The 22,049-nt window shown below is 42.1% G+C and overlaps 1 protein-coding gene across 4 annotated transcripts in view; it reads left to right on the top strand.

Moving 5' to 3' along the window:
- The window catches only part of NTRK3 (neurotrophic receptor tyrosine kinase 3), a 1,591,631-nt gene that overhangs the window by 1,378,242 nt on the left and 191,340 nt on the right, over window positions 1–22,049 (top strand). For all 4 annotated transcript variants that reach the window (XM_085644469.1, XM_085644471.1, XM_085644470.1 and 1 more), the window contains one exon: window positions 18,369–18,499. In XM_085644469.1, the coding sequence (XP_085500595.1) occupies window positions 18,369–18,499 (131 nt within the window). The remainder of the gene's footprint in view (window positions 1–18,368; window positions 18,500–22,049) is intronic.

Consider the following 22,049-nt stretch of genomic DNA (forward strand, 5'->3'; position numbering starts at 1 on the left):
GGTGGGTTTAATACAATATTAGAAACAGCCTTAGAAATTACCACTGGTGATTTATGTATAGAAGCATTTTGGTTAGTGGTCTTATTACTTTTCCCTGAAGCAGTGTGATTTATCCTAAGTCTGCGTGCCTCTCCCCCCTTCTTTCTCCTTTTTTTAGGTGGTGGACCAGGAATCTTATGCAACGGTAGGTTTCTAGCCCTTCTTTTGGAGATCTCTTTGTTTATCAATGGAGGAATTGGTATCACTTTTGGGTCAGGCAAGGAATCAAATGAGCTAGAGATTGTGATTGAGTGTATAGAGTCCAATGAATTGGGTACAAAAGGTTCAGGGGATAGCTCGCGAAGAAGTGCAGGGACACCATCTAGGGAGATCAGTTCGTCACCAGAAGGATTTCCGGCTGGCAGGGTAGCTTGTTGTGACAAATCAATTGGTCGTCTATTTTTTAGGTACTCAATCGACTTGCGGCGCTCAACCCTGCGCTCCGCTAGTAAGTCCTCCCTTTCTCGATCCGTGCTAGGCTTACTAAAATAATGGTCCAGAGTGCCCTTAGCCAAACCCCCAATCTTTCCGGGAAATAAATGTTCTTGACTCCCAGCCATAGTTTTAATAGTTCAGCGACCAGTCACCGCAACAAACCCAGCTTCCAAGGGGGTCAGACGGCAAGGGATCAGAAAATATGTCCTATCAGAGTATGCCAAACACACAATCAGTCCAGATACATCCGTTATGGAACATAAACGGGAGCTGGGACACTTACAGTTCTGTAGCAGATGTCAGAGGGATTGCCCTGCCCGGCCTTGGTCGGTCCTTGACGGGCAAGGACGGGCCCGCCCTTGGCCCGGGCTTCGCCCGGGCGCCGCCCGCGCGCGTCCCGCGCTGCGCGGAGCCTGAGGATCTTTTGAATGTGCTGGGCGCGGGCTGATGTCGTCACAGCCGGGCGCCCAGCAACAAGGCTTCTGGGTATTGTGGTTCTTAGCCGTTTCCCTCACGGCGTTATCTGGGCTGTAACTCGATTCTCCCCCACAGTAGCCGTTCCCCTCACGGCGGCGACAAGAGCAGAATGGCAGAGTATCCGGTAAGGACCTTGTAAATGCGCGTCCCGCGCTGCGCGGAGCCTGAGGATCTTTTGAATGTGCTGGGCGCGGGCTGATGTCGTCACAGCCGGGCGCCCAGCAACAAGGCTTCTGGGTATTGTGGTTCTTAGCCGTTTCCCTCACGGCGTTATCTGGGCTGTAACTCGATTCTCCCCCACAGTAGCCGTTCCCCTCACGGCGGCGACAAGAGCAGAATGGCAGAGTATCCGGTAAGGACCTTGTAAATGCGCGTCCCGCGCTGCGCGGAGCCTGAGGATCTTTTGAATGTGCTGGGCGCGGGCTGATGTCGTCACAGCCGGGCGCCCAGCAACAAGGCTTCTGGGTATTGTGGTTCTTAGCCGTTTCCCTCACGGCGTTATCTGGGCTGTAACTCGATTCTCCCCCACAGTAGCCGTTCCCCTCACGGCGGCGACAAGAGCAGAATGGCAGAGTATCCGGTAAGGACCTTGTAAATGTAAAAGGGAGAAATGAAGAATCACAGATATAACATCACAATTCGTTATGGACACCTGTTTCTTGGGGGCATATCAGCAACAACCGGAGATAATTATCGCTAAGCGCACTTAGCGCTAGGATAATTATTGCCGGCTAGCGTGGATTTTTATCGCTGCGATAGCATGCTATTAGTACAACTTATCTGCCAAACGTGAGATTATCACTGGAAACCCAGTGATAATTCCATGAGTTTGGCAATAGCTTGCTTATTGGGCCTCACATACTTAGCCATGATATCCACCTTCCATAGGATATCATGGCTAAGTCAGCTTCAAAGCAGGCGTAAGGAAAGTAGCGATAACAGAGGTTATCGCTTCTTTTCTTGTCTCTATGCTGCTTTGCGACATTTCTCCCGTTATCCTGGGGAGGAACGCCCACTTTGCATCTCATTAGAGATGCAAAGATGGGCGTTAGAAATTCAGGCGCTAAGGCAAGGTTTCACGCGATAGCGTGACCTTGCTGATATAGCGATAAAATTATTGCCACTTTTCGACCGCAAAAGCGGCGATAATTTTATATCGCCGCCTTGTAGATATGCCCCTTGGTTTTTAAATAGCTAGTAGGTAATAGACTTTAGCAAATTAATGATTCACATTCAGCGAATCATTCAAATCCTTAAAATGCGACTGGCCATGATGACATTATAAGAGTCCGCAAGTAGAATATTCCTGTATTCTGGAGTGTAGAGGAAAGCAGGATAAGCGGCCAGCACCTCTCAGCTTCAGCACGGCAAGTGAGGAGCCACATGAAGGAGATACATGCAGCTGAAAAAGAGAAAGTGATACTGAAGTGCTTGTGGAAGACCGTGTCCGTGAAATGGAAAGGTTTCATTGACAATCCCTGAAGGAACAAGAAGAAAATATTGACCCGCATCCAGCAAATTATCTGTGTTTTTGGTATTACAAGTAGAAGAATGAAGGATGTTGTAGTGCATCATCTAGTGTAGATAAGAGTAGTACACATGTAGAGGTTTGTAATACTCCCTTAACCCCTTACAGCAACACCAGCACCTTCACTATCACTTACAAACTTCTCAGCATTCGGTCATATCAACCTGACAGTAGTGCCCTTCAGGTAGGAGATCCTGTGCAGCCATCATGGAAAAAGTACTAGTAAGTTCAGCTCAGTAGCGGCTAAAGATAATATGATAATAACAAAGGTTTTATTTTTCTTTGTGGGACTCGATGCCAGGTCAGGCGGGGCTGGGCTCGTAGCCATCAGAGCAGAGTGAGGCCGGCCAAACCGTCATGCATGTTCTCCAGCAGGCTATGTTGCACAGCCTGGTGGAGAACATGTCCAGGCTCCCATGCACTGCCTGAGTGGCCAGTTAGGCCACTCACACCAATCACGACGCTGCTGATGCAGCGTCATGATTGGCTGGGAGGGGCAGGGAGCCTGGGTTCTTCCAGTTCTGCAGACAGAGGTGAGGCAGTGGCGGCTGTAATGGTGAAAGGTAAGTTTATTTCTTATTCGTTTTTCAGCCTCCACCTCACCACTCCGTACCGAGGCAGCCCCCACTGGTTCAGCTGCTGTAAGACAATTTTGGGAAGTAGAACGTTCATCTTTGAGAGCCAAGCAGAGGCAAATGCAAGATTCTCACCTTATGTGTAGAAGAGTGTTTGGTTTTAGGATTACTATAAATGATGATTTCAAGACAATGGCAAGTTCATTCAGACATATCAGACACAGTACAGTAATTGAAGTGTCGAGGGCATGTAGGATCATGTCTGCAAAAATGAGGATGATTCCTTCAAAGGCTAGCACGTGCTACTGCAAAGGTATGCTGTCAGCATACAATCATATATCCCGCTGTATTGGGGACGTTTTGATGCAGCTACTCACAGTAACTTCTAGTTTAGAGCAGCTTGAGAGAGCTAATGCTGCAATTTAGGACTGATGTTTCAATTGAAGACACTAAAGAGGAATTAAGCCCACTTCTGTTGTGGAGGAGACAATGGTACGCAGCACCAAGACTCGCTCCAGAGAAAGGAGGGAAAAGCTTAGAATGGGAGGAATTCTAATTTTACAGCCACTGAATCTTTGCCTCAGGCGGATACTTTTCATGTCTTCGTCAGGTCGAGATTTCTACCTTTGAACTTAGCCTTAATTATGGAACTTAAAATCTTTAATCAGGGCAAACCTGGAGAAGTATCGTATGACTTCATCAAAATTGGCCACTGTTGCAGTGAGTTCCTGTTGAAGTTCCAGAGGCCTTGGTAGTCCAAAAACCTTTTATAGCTTATCTTTATAGAGTTTCTGATGCAGATCCTCTTGTTCACTTCTAAGGCTCTCAGGACCACAGTGCCAAGACTCACTCCAATACAGGCCACCATCAGGGTGCAGTTCAGGTCCAGTAGTTACTGGCCAGCTGGGCCCTTCAGGAAAAGAGACATTTTGTAGCTTGTTGTGTCACTGTAGCCTCACAGGAGGTCAGCTAACTGACCTTTAAAATCCACTTTTTAGTCCCAGGAGATGGTTTACAAGGATCTTAAACAGTAGGTATAGTCTTCATCTGTTCTTCCATAGGCCTAGAAATTATTCTGAGGAGCAGTGTTCGAGGAGGCACTTTTTTAGGATTCACCAGCCAGCGTATGGAGGTGACTCCAGGAGTTTCACTCACCAATGAGGAAATAGTTCCCAAGGGCAAACCTTTCCCCTTTTTGTAGCACATTTTGTTTGTTTTACTGCAACCTATCCCACAGGTCTCTATTCTGAGAAAACTCCAATATGGCAAAATCTTTTTTGACCTAGAGGGAGCTTGTGTAACAGCAAGGTGTGTCTTTAGTGAAATAAGCAGTCTCCTTCTCCTCAGCTACACGAAACTGATTAACTGGTTCTCTGGTCTAACCCCCCACCCACCTGCCCACACTGGGCTCCTTCCAGACGGGCTACAGAGAACCGAGTGGACAAAATGCTTGTCTTCCTTATTTCTCCCTTTACTCTTAGCTTTAAATAGACAAGCATCAATCGGTCTTGTTTAATTTTTTTTTACAGAGTTTTGTGTAGCGCGAACTTGACCCAAATTGGGTATCAGAGCGATTTACATAGCACCAGTTGCACTACATGAGGACTCATTTATTTTTTTTGTTAGGCATCGGGAGATTAAGTGATTTTCCCAAGTTCACAGTATGTTAAGCGTCATTGCCAAAACTCGAACCCAGTTCCCCAGATTCGAGGTTGACCACCCTAGCCATTAGGCCAACTCCTCTCCCCAAGTCTCTGATCCCTCCCCAGCTGCCTTTGCTAAGCTGATATGTGTCCCATAACTCATACCCACGTCTATCTGCCAAAAGGCCTCAGCAATCGTTTCTCTTCTGGTATCAGTTTTCATACTTCATTAAGAGAAAGCAATGGCGGGCCTTCTGCCAGGAGGCTAATGTGAATTAGCGTATCACAGGTTCACACAGATGACTTTTAACTTTTTGAAAGTTACTTTTCCTAAGTTTCTAAGAATGTATTAAAAATCTTACTTCATTGCTGAAGTGTGGTTGCATTTGTTCCAAATAGCTTGTCCCAAACCAGATTTAGCAGAGTTATGGCTTTATTCTGAACTTTAGTTTTTCTCAAGAGCTACAGCCCTTTCTAGTGAAAATAGCTTTTACGGGATAGTGACAGTAAGTACATACTAACCTTAAATCCTTGCATGTACCTTTTTAAAATACTTGGTATCATACATTGTGGGATACAAAATGGTTATTTTGACAGCAATGCCTGTAGATTTAAAATCTACAAGGGTCAGACTACTCATGTAGGCCTGAAGATGATTCCTTTATCCGCCAAGTAGATGTGCTGCAGTCCCCAGGTGACATTTAACATGTCTATGCTGTTAGTGTGATTCTTGAACAATATAAATATGTAATTAGGTTGTAAATAAATTTTGCCACGTTTAAGGGTCAATGCACACAACAGTGCCACCGTGTGCAGAGTTAAAAAACCAGCAGGATCAGTCCACAAATAATGGGGTGATGATGCAAAAAAATGGCATGTGCTCACAGTTACTTATTTCTCAGTAGTATAAAGATAGCTCATATTACGGTAATGACGTCCTCTACCTGATTTGTCTCCTTTTCATTCTTTACACCTTTTCCTTTCTACTGTGAGCCTAGTTCTGCTAAATAAGCCAAGGCAATGTGCTCTACTAAAAATGTATGATTATATTTTCTCTAAATGCAACACAGAACAGTAGGACTGACTACATGAGTGAAAATGTATTGTAACACATTATTTATTATATTGATTGTCACAGTATGCTGCCATCCACACGTGTCCAGATATGAGATGTTTGGGGATAGCAGTTGTCCTTGATACCTAGGAATGTGGCTTCTATTATTGTAGTCAAAGGCAGATTCACAGCAACGTTTTAGCTTGCACTTCTTTTTAGAATCTTTTTACACTTTAAACCTAGATTGGGTCAGTTACTATTGTACAAACCAAGAAATATGTCTCGGCTAATATATAAAAAAACTCATATAATTTCAAATTTGCACCTATGCTTGTTAGAATTGGCCCCGCTAACTACTGGAAAAATAATTTAGTGATTCTACAGTCTATATGGGAAATTCAATTAGGCGACCTATTAACCACTTTTCTAAAGTACTTTTTCCATAAATGTCAAGTGGGAGTGGAACTTTCATGGCTGGTTTGGAACTGGCAGGTAGTTTTGACGTCCCAGCACTCACCCACTCCCCAGATGCCCTGGGCAGAGTTAAGCCAGGGAGTATAGATGAGATACGTGAGAGGGTTATGCATAGGCACTGAAGCTTTCTGCCATCTTGAGTTTCCCAAGATGGTCCTATGAGACCCTGATTACAAGTTCTTGCTACATTTGCATAGCATTACACTGCAGAGAGAGTTGGAGAGGAAGTAGCTCACTGGGGACAGAGTCAACATCTGTGAAGCAACACTTAATAAGTCTATGCATGGTAATGTTTCTCCATAACTGGCTTGGATTTGAAAACATAAGCAAGAAAATCTTCTGAAAAGGCCTGCTGAGGAAAAATGTATGTTGGACCTGGCCCTTTCTGCAGGGTCACCCCAGATTTTTACCTTCGTCTTCTGAACCCGTTTGTGTTGGATTTTAGAACTCTGCACATTTTACTCCTACTAACCTGTGGTAAAGGGCTTGTGATCACCCTTCTAAACATGGTAAAAGTGGTGTACATCTGACTGGTCCATGAAATGTACTTATAAGACCCTGGTTGCAAGACCTGACATCTTTGGTGTGGTATTCCCCAACACCGTTTGCTGTCAGCCCTTACTTTGCATTTTGTTGGCATTAGGACTCTATGCACTTTAGTCATGTTAACCAGTGCTACAATGCTTATGACCTCTCCTTAAAGCCTTATAAAATTGTTCTGTACCTAATTGGTACATTTAATTTACTTGCAAGCCCCAAGTAAATGGTACTACCTGTACCCAGTGCCTGCAAATTGAATGCTCCTAGTAGGCAGCAACACTCAGTGTACCAGCCACTAAAGTAGCCTTTTAAAACATGTCTTAGGCTGGCTACTGCATCCTGCAGCGCAACTTTCAAGTTCCTATCAACCTAGCAAAAAAAATCTTTTCCTAAGCCTAATCATTCCTTGTTATTACCTATAAAACATAACTAAGGTAGGCGCTTAAGACCAATAGGGCAGGGTGCATGGTATTTAAAAAGTAGGACATGTGGATACGTTAGGACATGTGCATACGTTTTACATGTTCTGACAGTGAAAAACTCCTAAAGTCATTTTCTTACTGTTGTAAGGCCTCTCCCTCCTGTAGACTAACGATGGGTTACCTTATTACATTTAATAAATGGTAACTTCAGTCTGGGATCAGATATTGAAATTATGTTTATACTCAAATGCTTTGAAATTTAAAATTCCCTTTAATAGCGTAGTTGGAATTTAAGTTACACTCCTAAAAGTGCAGTGTTAAAAAGTAGGCATTTTTCTGCCCAAACAAACTCTGCCTTCCTGCCAGTGTCCTGGGGCACGTGAATATGTATGGCTCTGCTGTTGTGGGTTGTCTGTTACTTCCAAGCAGTGAGACAACAGAAACCTAGATGTGAGGGGAGAGGTTCTTCCTGACAGGATAACTGGAGAGGAGTGGAATGCTGCCCCGGATGCAATTCAAAGGGCCCTACCTGCAGCAAATACAAAGGAACTTGACACCAGGCCTGCGCTTGCCTTTATTCCCCTAGACAATTTGGAGCCAAGACCAGTGAAAGGTAAATAACTGACCAGAACTAAACCTGGCCCCAAGTATAAATGTGGGACATTGAGTACCCTTCACCTTGAACTTTCAGAAGATTCAAAAGAAAGACTGCCCTCCTGACTGAAGGATTGGACCTGCTAGGCTACTCAGAGTGACTCCAAGGGCAGTTGACTGAACTCCTGTGTTGAGCTAAAAGGACCGAAAAATCTTCCAGAGGCTTCCATGCAACTGTCCAGTTGACCAGCTCCAACTGTACCTACATGGACCTGCCTAAGCCTTTCAGCTGGCCTGATCTGCAAGAAGTGCTCACCAGGTCCTGGACACTTGGCTGGCATCACTGAGAACTCCTCCTGAAGAACAGGTGGAGTTACAGAAGAGTTGGACTCCTTGCAATTGTGAAGTGACCACCTGTGACAGTCGCCAATGTGAAGCTGCAACTGGACCTGCTTTTCCCACCGTCAGTGATCTGCAAAGATGAACAGCAATGCAATACCTCACGCCGAAAGCAACAGTCCAAGATAATCAAGCAACACAAAGCTCAAGCAAAGACCATCAGTAATGCTATGCTTGCACCTCCTGCCGACAACCTCCTCCTCGTGGCCCCCACAAACGCAAATGACACCCTTAGCCAGGACCTGAGAAGGCAACTTTCTAGTGGGACTCACCTAGTCTCTGTTCTCGATCTGTACTCCAGCCTAGTCTTCCTGAGGTTGTCACTTCCCCAGGCATAGAGAGGCAAGATAAGTGCAAGTAGCCCTCTGTGCCACTTTCTGCTATTTTCATCTACTTATTTAAAAACCTATATCTCTGGTTCTACTGATTAGATTTTATTGTTCTGTGGCATTCTATTCATTGAATGTTACTCTATTTTTCTAAGTTGGTTAGGTTTGTTCTTGAGTTGTGTTTTCAAATTATTACTTTTTGAGTGCGGCATAAGTACTTTACGAAGTGCCTCTAAGTGAAGCCTAAGTGGGGCTTTTGCCCTTTCAACTAGTAACTCAGGGCCAGATGTACGACCATTTTTTGCACAAACAGGAATTCAGCCCATTTGTGACCTCAACAAGGTGTCCTGACATGTACAAACGCTATTTTGTGAGTCGGTGACTCGCAAAATAGCGTTTGACACTCTTGCTATTAGGAGGGGGCGTCACAAGGGAATGTACCATTGTTTTGTGACCGCAATTGCGCGCCGAAAAAAAACTTGCAGTTTAACACCTACTTCAAGTAGGTGGTAAGCCACTGGCAAATGGGAAGGGGTCCCCAGGGGACCCCTTCCCCTTTGTAAATGGATGCAAAAATATTTTTAAGGTCCTGTGCTCTCCATTGCACTGGAGTCAAGCTGTATTAGTGGATGAGGCATGAGACCCTGAAACTAGTCCTAGGATGCTTGTTTCCAATCCAGGGAAGTCTTGGACTGGCAGTTCGGGCTGGACTGTTCCCATTGGGTACAAGGTCAAGGCTGGTTTGCATATGGCTGGGTTCAAACTGGAATGGCATGTGGACAAAAAAATGATGTATTTAGGCATAGATCTCTGCCTGTTTCCAGTCCAGGTAGGACCTGGCCTGGTAGTTCGGTCTGGACTGTTCCCAATGGGTGCAGGCTCAAGACTGATTTGCAAATGGCTGGGTTCAAACTAGCCCAAATCTCTATACAGGGGTGAATGTATGACATTGCTCTACATTCTGTCTATCAATTGATCTTTTTGCATTCATTTAAAAAACAGTCAGAGCCATGGTGGTGTGCTGACCCCAGCAGGCCACCATGCCTAATTGCACCTGCCTCATGAATATTAATGAGGCATGCAATTTGCGACCCTATTAGGAATCGCCAACAGTGTCTAAGATACTGTTGTACATTCCAATTTGCGAGTCGCAAATTGCGAGTAGGGACGTACATCTGGCTCTTGATTTTTTACTCTGTGCAACTGTTTTATCTATTGCCTTGAATCCTTTCCCTTTGTTCCTATGACAGGTGGTGACAGCCCTCTGCAGAGCTACACATTTAAAAGGAATCTAGGTCCTGTCAGGGAAGCCTGCTTTTCCTTGTGGAACTTTCCTTCCTGTGCAGATTATTACAGAAGGTGCCTATTTGGAAATATCTTATTCCACTGGCAATTGTGAGAAGCCAGACCTGTTCGCAAAATCCGTCCACTTTTTGCCCCAATTGTGACTACTAGATGCTGGTTGTCTGACTCTTGTTGGGCCATGAGCTCTTCTAACCAGACTCAAGGCCCGTGCTCTGGTTAAAAGTGCATGGTAAATACGGATAATTACAATTGGTACTCACAACCTACCTGTAAGTCCCTAGTATATGGTAGGGCATGTAGGTCCAGAGGCCCAGTAGATTTAATGCACTTAATTGTGCACTATTGTGGTGGCTGCTGTCATTTTAAAAGCCAACCTTTGCATTATGTGCAAATTTGACTTTGGAATTAAAGATACTTCCAAAGTATTAAACTACTTTATCTTTACATATATTTCATCCCTAAGGTCTCTCCGAGGATCCCCAGGGGTAGGTTCCCATGATGCCCTGATGAGGGGAAAACTAGTAATTTCATTTTACCCCATTGTAGCATAATGGTTCCATAAACTAACATGGGACTACTTTATTAAAGTGTAACTATTGAAAGAAAAAAGCTAAACATATACTTCACAGTATCAACATGATACGATAAATCGAACAACTTGCCACTGTTAGATTTATTATAACTATCACAGAAAATAAGTCACAGAACTTTTGTTTCTGTAAGCCAAAATCTAGCCTTCCATCAGCCCTGCAGTGATTGGTCAGCCTCTGCCAGTCTAATCCAAGCATTCTTAATGATGTGTGAAGAGGCCTGATTAGAGACAATGGATTTCCTGTGAGAGGAGAACTGCAAGCTGCAGAGCAAAAGGAAGGATGTGATGGGGTAGTCAAACTGGTTTTCAAAGAGGAAATTAGATTTTAGGGCCCACAGGCTCACCCACACATCCTGCACCCTCACCCAGACAGGAGCCCCTGTAATTAGATTAGTAGAGGGGCTGGAGTGGGAGTGTTAGGGAAACTTAGCCTAGTGGACTGCCTTAGCCAGATCTAACCCTTGAGGTTGGAGTTTCTCCATTTTGGATGTTGGAAGAATAGTGCTTTCTGCGTCAAGGATATGCCCCACCTTGGATTAAGTGGTCATACACCTGGGTAGCACCCTTGGTCAGGAACAGTGGATAAAAATGGAAAAGCTGCCTACCTACTCAGATTCATGTTTGGAATAATCAAGAGAAGAAGGACTGCCATGCTGGATCCCCATGGCCGCACCACAACAGGACTGCATTCATAAGAACTGCACCTGCAAAACACTTTGGACCTACAACCCTAATGGCTTTGCCTTGATTAAAAAGGATTAAGGAGGGACTCCATGAAAGCAACAGGTTCAGAAGATTTACAAGAGTTCCCTGCCTCACACTAGAACCTTGACGATTGAACTCTGGATGATTGGAACTACAGCCCTAAGGACTTTGCCTTGCTTTAACATTTGAAGGATTGGACTCCCTGACAGCAACATGCAGAAAGAACTCCACCTTCATTATCTCCACCAAAAAACATCTGTAGTGCGTACAGTGGACATTTAAAGATTTAGCCAGGTGCATTGCAGGAAATGTAGTCCCAACATCCCAAGGATCATCTCAGAGCTTCTCGGGCCATTGATTGTTTCTTTGGGCGCTTTAAACCCATAAGAAACATTCCAGGAACAAGTTCTAGAAGTTTGGAGCAACATTTGTAAAAAGCTCCTTAAGTTGACCAGGTGCATTGTGGGAGTTGTAGTCCCAGACCTCAAGAGGCAAACCAGAGCTTCTGAACCCTTGGCTGGTATTGTGGAACACTTTTCTGCATCAAGAAACATGTCTGGAAGTAAATGTAAAGAACTCTTAACTTTGTCCTGGTCTAGCGTGACCTTGTTAAACCTTTGAGTGCTTTTTGCTTCTAAGCACTCGTTTTGCTTTTATTCTTTAAAAAATCATATATCTATTTCCCTACATTGGATTTTTGTGTTTATTTGTTCATATAAATATAACCAATTTTGCAAATTGGTGTTGGAGTTTTATTGTGTATTGTGTCTTACTTATTTAATGTATTGGTGTTTTCAAATGTGTAATACACCTGCCTCGTTGGCTGCTACCAAGAGTTGAGCAAGGGAATAATTTACTGAGACCTTGACTGGACCTTTGATTTTGACTGTGGCTTTATTACCTGTGGTAAGTCTCTTCTTATCCCTACTAATAATCCACTTTTAACAGCATTTTAGATTTTACTGACTTGTAAATATAATAGACAATTGCATCTCTGAAGACCTGGCCATCTTAAGAGCGTCAAACATAGCCGATGATCTTGTATCTAGCTACTGCCTTTGGAAACCACATTATCCCACTTTGGCTTTTGGCACCACGTTAGACGTTACCACATGTGCTCAATTTCAATGTACCTTATCTTATTGAGCCGTCTGGAACACAATCTGAAATTTGACTAAGAAGAACCACCAGGACATCAGGACAGCCTAGAATTTACCCTACATTAGGGTTTATCACACACCATAGACATATATTGAAAGTGACTTTCCCATTGTTTTAAAGGAATGCACTTTGAATTTGCTGTAACTTTACACCCTTTACTTCTGCATTTCCTAATTTAGATGTTACTATAGTAATTACATCTTTTTATGTTAAACTGCATCTGGTTTGGACCTGTAACTTGTTTACTTCTGTCATAGAACTGGTATTTCGAATAATTCCTCAGAGGGTTACCTTCTGGTAAGGCCATTGCTACTTGGTGGGTTAGTTTGTTTTGGCATAGTCGGAGCTCAATCAGGGCTCACATCAAAACGAACCTCACTTCACCATAGTCTTACTGAAAAATTGCCTACACCAGGGAACAACCCACCCATACATATTTTTAATTATAATTGTCAACAAAATCATATTGTTACTAATAATATTTTCCCATAGCACCTTTGCAGAAATTACCAAATGTGTCAAAGAATAGATTTTAGTGTGGGGTTGACCATCTTTTATAATTTAGCAATCATCAAGGTGAATAACACACAGATTTAGGGCCACTTGCATCAAAGTCAGGATTTGCAAATCCTAAATAGCAAATTAAACAAAATTGCTATTTAGGACTCACAAATCCCTATGCATGAAGGAATCGCAAAAAAAATGCAATTCCTATATATTCCTTACTTGCTTCTCGCAAATTGCGAGTCGCAGTTAAGGTATAGCTACCCACTCATTCCTATGGGCCTAAAGGCTCATAGGAATGAATGGGAATTGCATATGCAATTTGCGAGTACCAAATAGGGTGCAAGGGTGCCAAAAGGACACCCTGTTACACCCCTGAAATTGAGAAGTTACCACATGTTGCGCACATACATGCCCCAAGGGCATGAAACTTTGAAAAATGCACTTTAGTGCATTTTTCAAAGTTTTTGCAAATTACCATCAAGTTCAAATTGATGGTAATTTCCAATCCCTAATGTGCCCCTTAGTTCATATTTACTGGACAACTCATGCAATTGGAAGCAATAAATGACACCCTCACAAGCTTCGATGTATAAATGAGGGACAACTACTTCAAATAGAATGTCTCAAAACATAAATGCTTCTGCTAGCCTCATCCACCTTTCTAAAAACCTTGCCATCCTGCACCAATGCCAACTTACTCATCAAAATGAAAGTGCAACTAATGAGAGATGTGGATCAAAGTCAAAATCACTAGTAGGAGCAATTGTTGGAACATCATTTCACCCTGTTAAGACACCCTATGGTAGGAGGAACATTATTCAACTCATAACTGGTTGAATGTAATGTCATTTAACATAGCCTACCATCCTACCAAGTTAAAGGCTTCACATGGTGCCAGACTCAGTTGTGAGCATGATGTTTGGTCTAGAGAAAAATGCATTGTTAGCAGCACACCACAAAGGTATGCACTGACTCTCTGTAAAAGACAGAATCACATTAAAGATTGTCCGCCTATTAAAAAAGCATAAAAGATGTAACTTACAGATAGCTACAGGGAATAAATATTGTATTATAACCAAACACGCATCCTATATTCAACAGAAGACTCCTTGTCTTCCCTAAAACCATATGCAAAAACACAAGCGACTCGGAGGCAGTCCCATGTCTTTGAGACATTCTTCCCAGGTACGTAGACCACACCCGCTCACTGATGTAGTTGAGATCGAGGCACATGCTGCTTATTTTATGAATTTACTACTTTGCACTTCATGCAGGTTTACTTATGTCTCATCATTCCTTAGTGTGCTTTCTAATGCTGTTTATACAGCACTACTGCCTAGTTTCTGAGTTCTGTAACATCAGGAGGTTGTTTCTACAGTCCCCCTGCTTCCTCCGACTCTACACTCATCTCCAGATCACCCTCCATACGGTTCGCCTACAATGATTCTACTAGAGCCCCACTATATTCCATGATATTTCCTCAGCAGCTAGAATCCATGAAGTTCTTAGGTGTCCACATGCTAAGCAAGTTAAAAATCAACATCAACATGACCATATCTTTGAATTCTGACCTGAAGGCCTTCAGTTAACAACTTGAAACGTGCCTTCGTATAACTTTCTATTTGTAAACCCTACCTGATAGTGCTATTTTATAAGCCATCTTTGCCAGTTCCAAGAACTCTTTCAGCTGAATATGGACTTTTATCAAATCTGCAACCAACGAAAATAATTATGCTGTACAGATCAGTGTGGTGTGCATCCGTGTATACAAGCTAATTTGAAACAGCGCCATCTTTCCTAAATTCATACTCAGAGTTCTTTGCAATACATCTAGGCCTGGGCGGTGAACTTTGCTCTGTTTGCGGAGTTTGCAAAGTTTTTTGCACTCCGCACTTTGCAGAGTTTTTTTGTAACTTCGCAGAGTTCCGCGTAGCAAAACTCCGCAAACTACGCCCAGGCCTATTTACAATGGTCAAATCACTGAGAAATGTGATCTGTAACACCGTTTCAGGCATTGTCTCCTGTCACATTTTTTAATTATAAAGGTCCATTCTTCCTATATCATGCTATCATTACATAATATGGGCTATCCATTAGCTTTTATGTCTTCTTATTTTTGTTTGCTTGAGCTATTTGCCAAATTTAATATTTTTGTCATACCTATTATTCATATTTATTTCCGTGGATGCTCACCCCCATATATGGTAGCTCTTGTCTGAGTTTTGGGGCGAGGTGGGAGTAGGGGTCACTGTATTTGCCTACTAAAAATTGCATCCACAATATTGACAACCAATATGTCATCAAGGTAAGGAGGTGTGGAGTTACAAATAGTAGGTCTATACTTATCCGTATGTACTTACATTGACAATATATTGGAAGATGATATTATTTATGTAATATTTCTGAAGGTGAATATAGTGATTGCATTATAAATGCATGTAACGTGGTGTGGGTTATCGTATGTCTCATATAACAGTGAATTAATTGGATCCATACAACAGTAATTTTTTGACCGAAACAGTCATATTATTTTGGTTAAAGTTAAAGCTGGCAAAAAGTTCCTATTTCTATGCTGTTGATCTAGTGCTCTCTAGCAAACCCAATGCAAAACAGCTTTCTTTTACGCAGTTAAGTTTATGTAGATAAGAAAATCAAAGTAGTTTAACAAATGTAATTCAGCAGACATTGTAATTGCATTTCGGCCATTATTAAGGTACTGTCACACCTGAGGCATACATAACGCTTCATGTGTGATACAGGAAAAATATCTTTTGCAAGCATGTTAAATCGCTGTAATAAAGAATTTCATAATTGTTTTCTTTCTCATATAAAACAAATTTATATACAGTAATCAATACTAGCAAATCCATACTAGCAGTGATTATTACATTTACTTTGAATTTATTCCTATATTTATATGTTTTCTATCTTACCAACTACCTGCCAATGCAACCTGTTGGAATTTAACAAAAGCAGCAATGGTGTTTTTCTATTATTCCTTTTTCCTATTCATCCTCAGTGGAACACCATTCAAACCTCTATTGCCTGCCTAGTTAGCTTTCTAGCATATATCTTGCTATTTACTGTGTTGATAATAGTTATTTAATATCTCCTGCTCACTGAACAATTAATTAAGAGGCAGTGGAAAATGTTCTACAAGTATGTGCTTCATTACAAGGCCCATTAGATTTTGATCTTTTCCTAATATTACGCTTAAAACCATAATCGACTGCTGATTATAGGATCTTCAATATCAAATGTTGGCTTCCCATAACTGAACATTATTTGTTAACATTAGCCAACATATATTTGTATATGTTTGTCCTGTAAATGTATCGCTGCTTATTTCATTCAGCTTGTCAAACAATGGAATTTAGATACAACTTAGTAAATGATAAATACTTTTCATTTTGGGTGCAATGAACACATAGAAACAGATGCACAAGCAAGAGGTTTGCAAAACGTTAATCTATGTTAAAATTCACATAGGTAGATTTTCGTACTTGTCATGAAAATAGAGATATCCAAAAACACATTCGAAAAATAAATCTTACATGCAAGAAAAATACATAGTTTGATTTCGTATCCGCTTAAAGTTCGACGTAGCTCATATAAATGGCTTCTATTTTAACAATACGAAATTGATATTTTAGTTTACATCTTGCAATCGTGCACTCAAGATATTAACTAATGTTGCAATAATTTTAAAAAACTTAAACGTCTAATGATGTTTTATTTTGTTAAAATAAGCTTTATACTTGGTACATTTTTAAATGTTGTTTGCGAGACTAGAAGGTGACAGGTGGACTATAAATTTAAGAAATCAGTGTTATGTAAAGATTACTTAGGAAACTGCCCTGTCCCGTGCAGTTAAGAGCGGTGGGGCAGTAGTGGTACGGGGGATTTCGGCAGACGAGGGAAAATCAAATAAATAATTGTTATTCCCTCGTCATTGTCTGTCAAACCCCCACAACCCTGCCCCACTGCCGCACTACTCTACCTAAACAGGCCACGGCTATTAGGAAGCCATTTTATAAAGTCGAGGTTGGAGAAGGCAGGTATTCTAAAGTCGCTGCACCCAGAAATTGAGCTTTGTGTTTTTCACTTCACTGAATTTAGAGCACTGACCAGTCAGAACATTAAATCTGAGCTCTTGCCAGTGTTGTGCACCACAACCCAAGAATTTCTAGAGACCTGTTGGCAAGGGTGAATGAGGAGGAATACATGACAATACCTTTTGAAAATGGAAAAGGTGAAGGGTGGGTATTCCCAAGTGCGGATGGGCATGGTAGAAGGAGGCGGCTATTCTTTGCCACAGGGCAGATGAGTAAGGGAATTGACAAGGCTGGATGGGGAGAGTGTCAAGATGCAGGTAAAAGAAGGGTTCTTCTGAGGATTCTTGGGAAAGGTGACAAAATGCCAGGTACTTGAAGGGACTAAGGTAGGTGTCCCATGTTGTGCAAAGCCCCCCTTTGTCTTCTCTACCCTCTGCACTGCTTAGATGAGCAGGGGAAAATAATTTTGTGGGTGACATACACAAGATGAATTATAGTTAAGTAGTTGGGTAGTTGTCAACAATGCTCTTATCATTTAGAACCCCTCAATGGAGAACAGCCCCGTTACGGACCACTGCCATCCGTCATCCCTTATGTTCATTGTATGGAGTCAAACATTCTCAGGTGGAAGACATCTATTTGTATTCAGGAGTGTTAAAAAATGGTTTCAGAACCACTTACTGCCCCTAAATAATTTTGTTCCAGACCTTAAGTTTTTCGACCACTCTTGTGAGATAGTCTCACTAATTGATATATAACAGATGTTTATTGATAGCCCACAGGCAGATAGAAACTCATTTACCGGCCTGAAAAGGATGAAAGTGGAGTAACTTGCTGGAAAACAAACCGTTGACTAGTGAATCAAGCACGAATCCTTGCACTGCATGTTTTGTTCAGTGACCCGCAAGACCAGACTTGACATTTTCATAATGAAGTATCATTAAAGTGATGGGGTGCGGTAATTAACTTTCTGAACATCTCATCTGTAGAAAACTGTTGCGTTGTTGGGCAAGTGATCAGCAAAGATCAATAAAGTGTGTGTATTTCATGTCTGAAATGTTTTCTGTGGCATCTGATACACACTTGTTGTTGCTGTGCGACGTGACTAACCAATTCCAAATTGCAAAAGTGTCCCTACCTTGCATTGCCATATGGAACGTCATGATAATTGTTTACAGTGGCACATTGGCTGTGTTAACAAGCGCCATTTAAACTGCAGTTGCACTAGCGGTGCTCGTTGACTCGGGTGAGTGTACATGGCTTTACATTTTAGACTGTTTTCCCACAGGCCCCCTTTTTAGTGAACAAGCCATCCAGACACTCCACTCGCTTTGCTTCTCGTGAAGCAGCTGCCATGCTGTCTTGACTCTGGAACAATTCATCCCCCGAGATGTTAACTAATTGGAGTGCTTCTTATTGCCTGTTACAGGGAGACCATTTACAGTAATTGTATTGCACAACAGTTTTTCTTAAATGAACCAATTCCTGCTTCCTTAACCGTCCTTATGTTTGTTTGTTCTCTTCCCACTTACAGATGTTCAGTACATTAAGAGACGAGACATTGTTCTGAAGAGAGAGCTGGGAGAAGGTGCATTTGGAAAAGTGTTTCTGGCTGAGTGCTATAATCTGAGCCCCACCAAGGACAAGATGCTGGTCGCAGTGAAGGTACGTGCAAAACTGAATATTGTATTTTTTAAGCGTTTTGCAATTAGCAATCCTTATTAAACAACCGCTTCGGCTGTGCTTCTTTAGCAGGGATGGTTTCGTAAGAGTCATCCTGATTTCATGAACAAATGTCAATGCTCTGATTGAAGGTAAATACCGTACAATTGTCATGAACTTATATCAATTTATTTTTCATTTTTGTTATTTATTTTTTCCTCCATGTGTGGTATGCCTTCTATGCAGGCTTCGATACTGATATATCCCAAATATTGCTCGAAAGCATCGCAGCAATGAACAGGGGCAAGTGGTCTAGAAGTGAGACAACTACATACCTGTGTAGGAAATACGTAAACCAGTGATTTGGGAAATTGTGCTTACAGAAGTGTGTCTTCTTCAGGTGTGCTCTCGTGACACAAACTCGCATGCACAAGTTCAGGCAAGCCTCACTGTTCAATATAGAATATGTGTAACTCCCATCACAAGTTAGTCGAATTATTACTACATGTTTGTATGTGGATGCATGATATGTCTTGAATTTCTATCACGTGGCACGTGTTATTTAATAAGAATGTACATACCTGGAGGTTGTGTATAGTTGTAGCATCAGCAGAGTGTCCAGGTAAACCACGTGCTTCCTTCCGTCTCATCGCGCAGAGTTTGTCCACGCTAGTTGCCTGGATGTGAGGGTTGAATTGGGCAGAGGGCTGCCATGGTGAGGAGTGACATCTGATGTCGACACAGGAATTGCTCATTGCACAACCTGTGATAAGCAGAGAGCAGTATCTACATTTTAACTGAACGGCTGAAATGGATCCATCTTTTTCTGTGATCAGGTTTTCCAAATGGTCTTCCCGCGACTGACGTGCATCCCACTCTCATGAAAAATGGCCAAGGATGGTGTCTGAGTCCCACAGCAACACTCCGTATTGAGCTGTCATATTTGGTTAAATATTTGCTGAGCCTTACTCCACATTCAGATGTATTTATATTGCCTACAATTATTGCTACTTTATATGCTGGATATTATTATTCTAATGTCGTGACATTGCAAAAATGACTGCCTGCTCCTCTGGTTGGAAGAAAACCGAGTTATCACACTGTTCAAAGAGGGATTAAAGCCTAGCCTGCTGACAGTTCGGGGAAGACTTCATCCTACAATGTCTGATCAGGAAACACATTGAAAAGGAAAAAAAACTGCGTGCTGCATTTCAAGAATAATCTAGACATTAAATGAGATAACCTGTTGAATACCTATTGTATAACATACAAGAACCTTTATTCTAGCAAGACTGTCAAATACAGCATAGTATATGAGGACAGTAAAACCAAAAACTGTAATGAAACACATTATTCAAATAGGAATTTTTTTTCATTTGGGTTCTGGTTTGGCAGAGAGAAGCACCCTGTCCAAGTAAGAACCACAATCCTAGTCAAGTCAAATAGATACACATTCCAAGTTAACCTGTGCTCACCCTCTGATTGCTAGACACAGAGCAGTCAGGCTTAATTTAAGAGGCAATCTGTGAAAACACCACACAAAAAGATACCACACATTGATAGACAAAATTGAGATTCATTTATTGAACAAAACAAGACCAAAATGACAAAAATCAAATATGTATAACTGAAGTTATGAATTTTCAAATAATAAACTGAAATGTAGTGCTTAAAATCATAATGTGCCAACCGGGGCTATATGGTCGGGCTAGACTGGGTCAAATCTAAAAGTTCATGCCTTTCGCGATGGAGCATGAGTTGAACACAGGGACCAGCCTTGGCCGGGTGAAACAGTGCCTTGGTTCGCAGTTGCGTCAACGTTGAGGACGATATGTAAAGAGCACAGAAGGCGAAGCATTGTCGTCAATCCCTTCAGATGTAGGTGATGCATCGGTTCCATTACATGTGAGTTAGAGATGAGTCATTGTCTAACCCTAAGATGCAAGCGATGCATCATCATCAAGCCAAGCAGTTGGCAATGCAATGTCTTTGGTCTTTGTGGCAATGCGTCAGCATCAAGGGAGATGCGCCCGTTCTGAGCCACACAATGATGGTGATGCACGGGTTGTCACTGGAGCAACACTCTATACCCACTTCCAAGGACCTAGGACTGGATTGCCACCACATGGCCTTTGGAGTCACTCAGGTTAGTCTTGGGTGAAGGTAGGCAGGTCTTATTTCATTTCTCAGATAGCAAGGCAGTGCTTCATGCAGCAGGGCAGTCCTTCTGTATCGTCCACAGGTCCAGAAGTGTTCTGAAGAGTGGCTGTGGAGGTCCAGTAGTTATACCTGGTGCCAAACTTTGTGTGGGGGACTCCCTGTTCTAACTCCAGATCTAGTTCTTTAAAGTTCTTCCCCATTTCCCTGTCAAGGCTCCATACTGTTTGGAGCGACAAAAGACAGAGCAGGCGCAGTGTCAGATTCCTTTCTGTGTGCAGGGGACAAATCCCTTTAAAATGTAAGCGGGCTGAGTACAGCCGCTCCCAGTCATCCTGCCATGCTGGCCCATCCTGTCCACATCTAAACCTCGTTTGTACTACTGTCTGGAAGTAATACACAAACCCTAACAAATTTGCTATTCACAGTCATGTGACCTAGGACACTGGCAGAAGGCTCAAATGTTTAGGACAAGAAAATGCTTACCTTCTTAAAAGGCCATTTTCCAAATTGTGACCTAAATCTGACTTACCATTAAAGATGATTGTAAATTACAATTCATTTGAGTGTAAAGAGCATATTTCTTGGACCCTGCCAAGCCATTTTCTTTGATGGTTCCCCCATATGTATAGATCCTGCCCTGAGGAAGACCTTCGCTAATTTTATCCAGGCCCACAAGAAGGTCAAAATGTGTTGGCCTATTCAGATATATGGCTGGGGTACTAGCATTACCATGTGCTAGGGACTTAAAATTAAATTAAATGTGCCACTTAAATGTAGGCCAATTCTACTATGTGTGAGCACATGTACTTTAGCACTGGTTAGAAATGGTACGGTCCCGAGGATACTAAAGCCAACGAAAGGAAATTGAGCAAAACAAAAGGAGTGAACACAAAGAATTGGGAGGAATACCACACCAAGGACGTCAGGTCTAACACCCCACAAAGATGAATGAAACCTGGATCATTTCATATGTATTTACAAGCTTACCCACTGGTATCAACGTGGACATAAGGGTCTCTGCGACTTACTTGCAAGTCGGACCTTTGTGATTTAAACAAGCTTTGTGTGCCCAAATGACACTTGTGCATATCACACATTCCAGTGTATTGCATACACAGCAGTGGTTTCAAATTTCAGATTCACGCTACTGTTTCTTACCTGTGAATTAACGTTCATAATTTGTAGTAGTACCTCATTCTTGCTAATAACAGATTTCAAACAATAGGAAATGTAAAATAGAATTGTAACATACGTTTAGTTATGAGGCATTGTGCACGCATCAATAGATTTACATAGGAATGGTGTATGATTTCCGCTACTCACAAGAATTGCATTAATCTTGTACCCTGTGTATTTCAAATACAACAAATAGGACGTATAGGAAATTAAAATA

The sequence above is a fragment of the Triturus cristatus genome, chromosome 3_1, assembly GCF_964204655.1.
Source record: "Triturus cristatus chromosome 3_1, aTriCri1.1, whole genome shotgun sequence".
In the NCBI taxonomy this organism is placed as follows: Eukaryota; Metazoa; Chordata; class Amphibia; order Caudata; family Salamandridae; genus Triturus; species Triturus cristatus.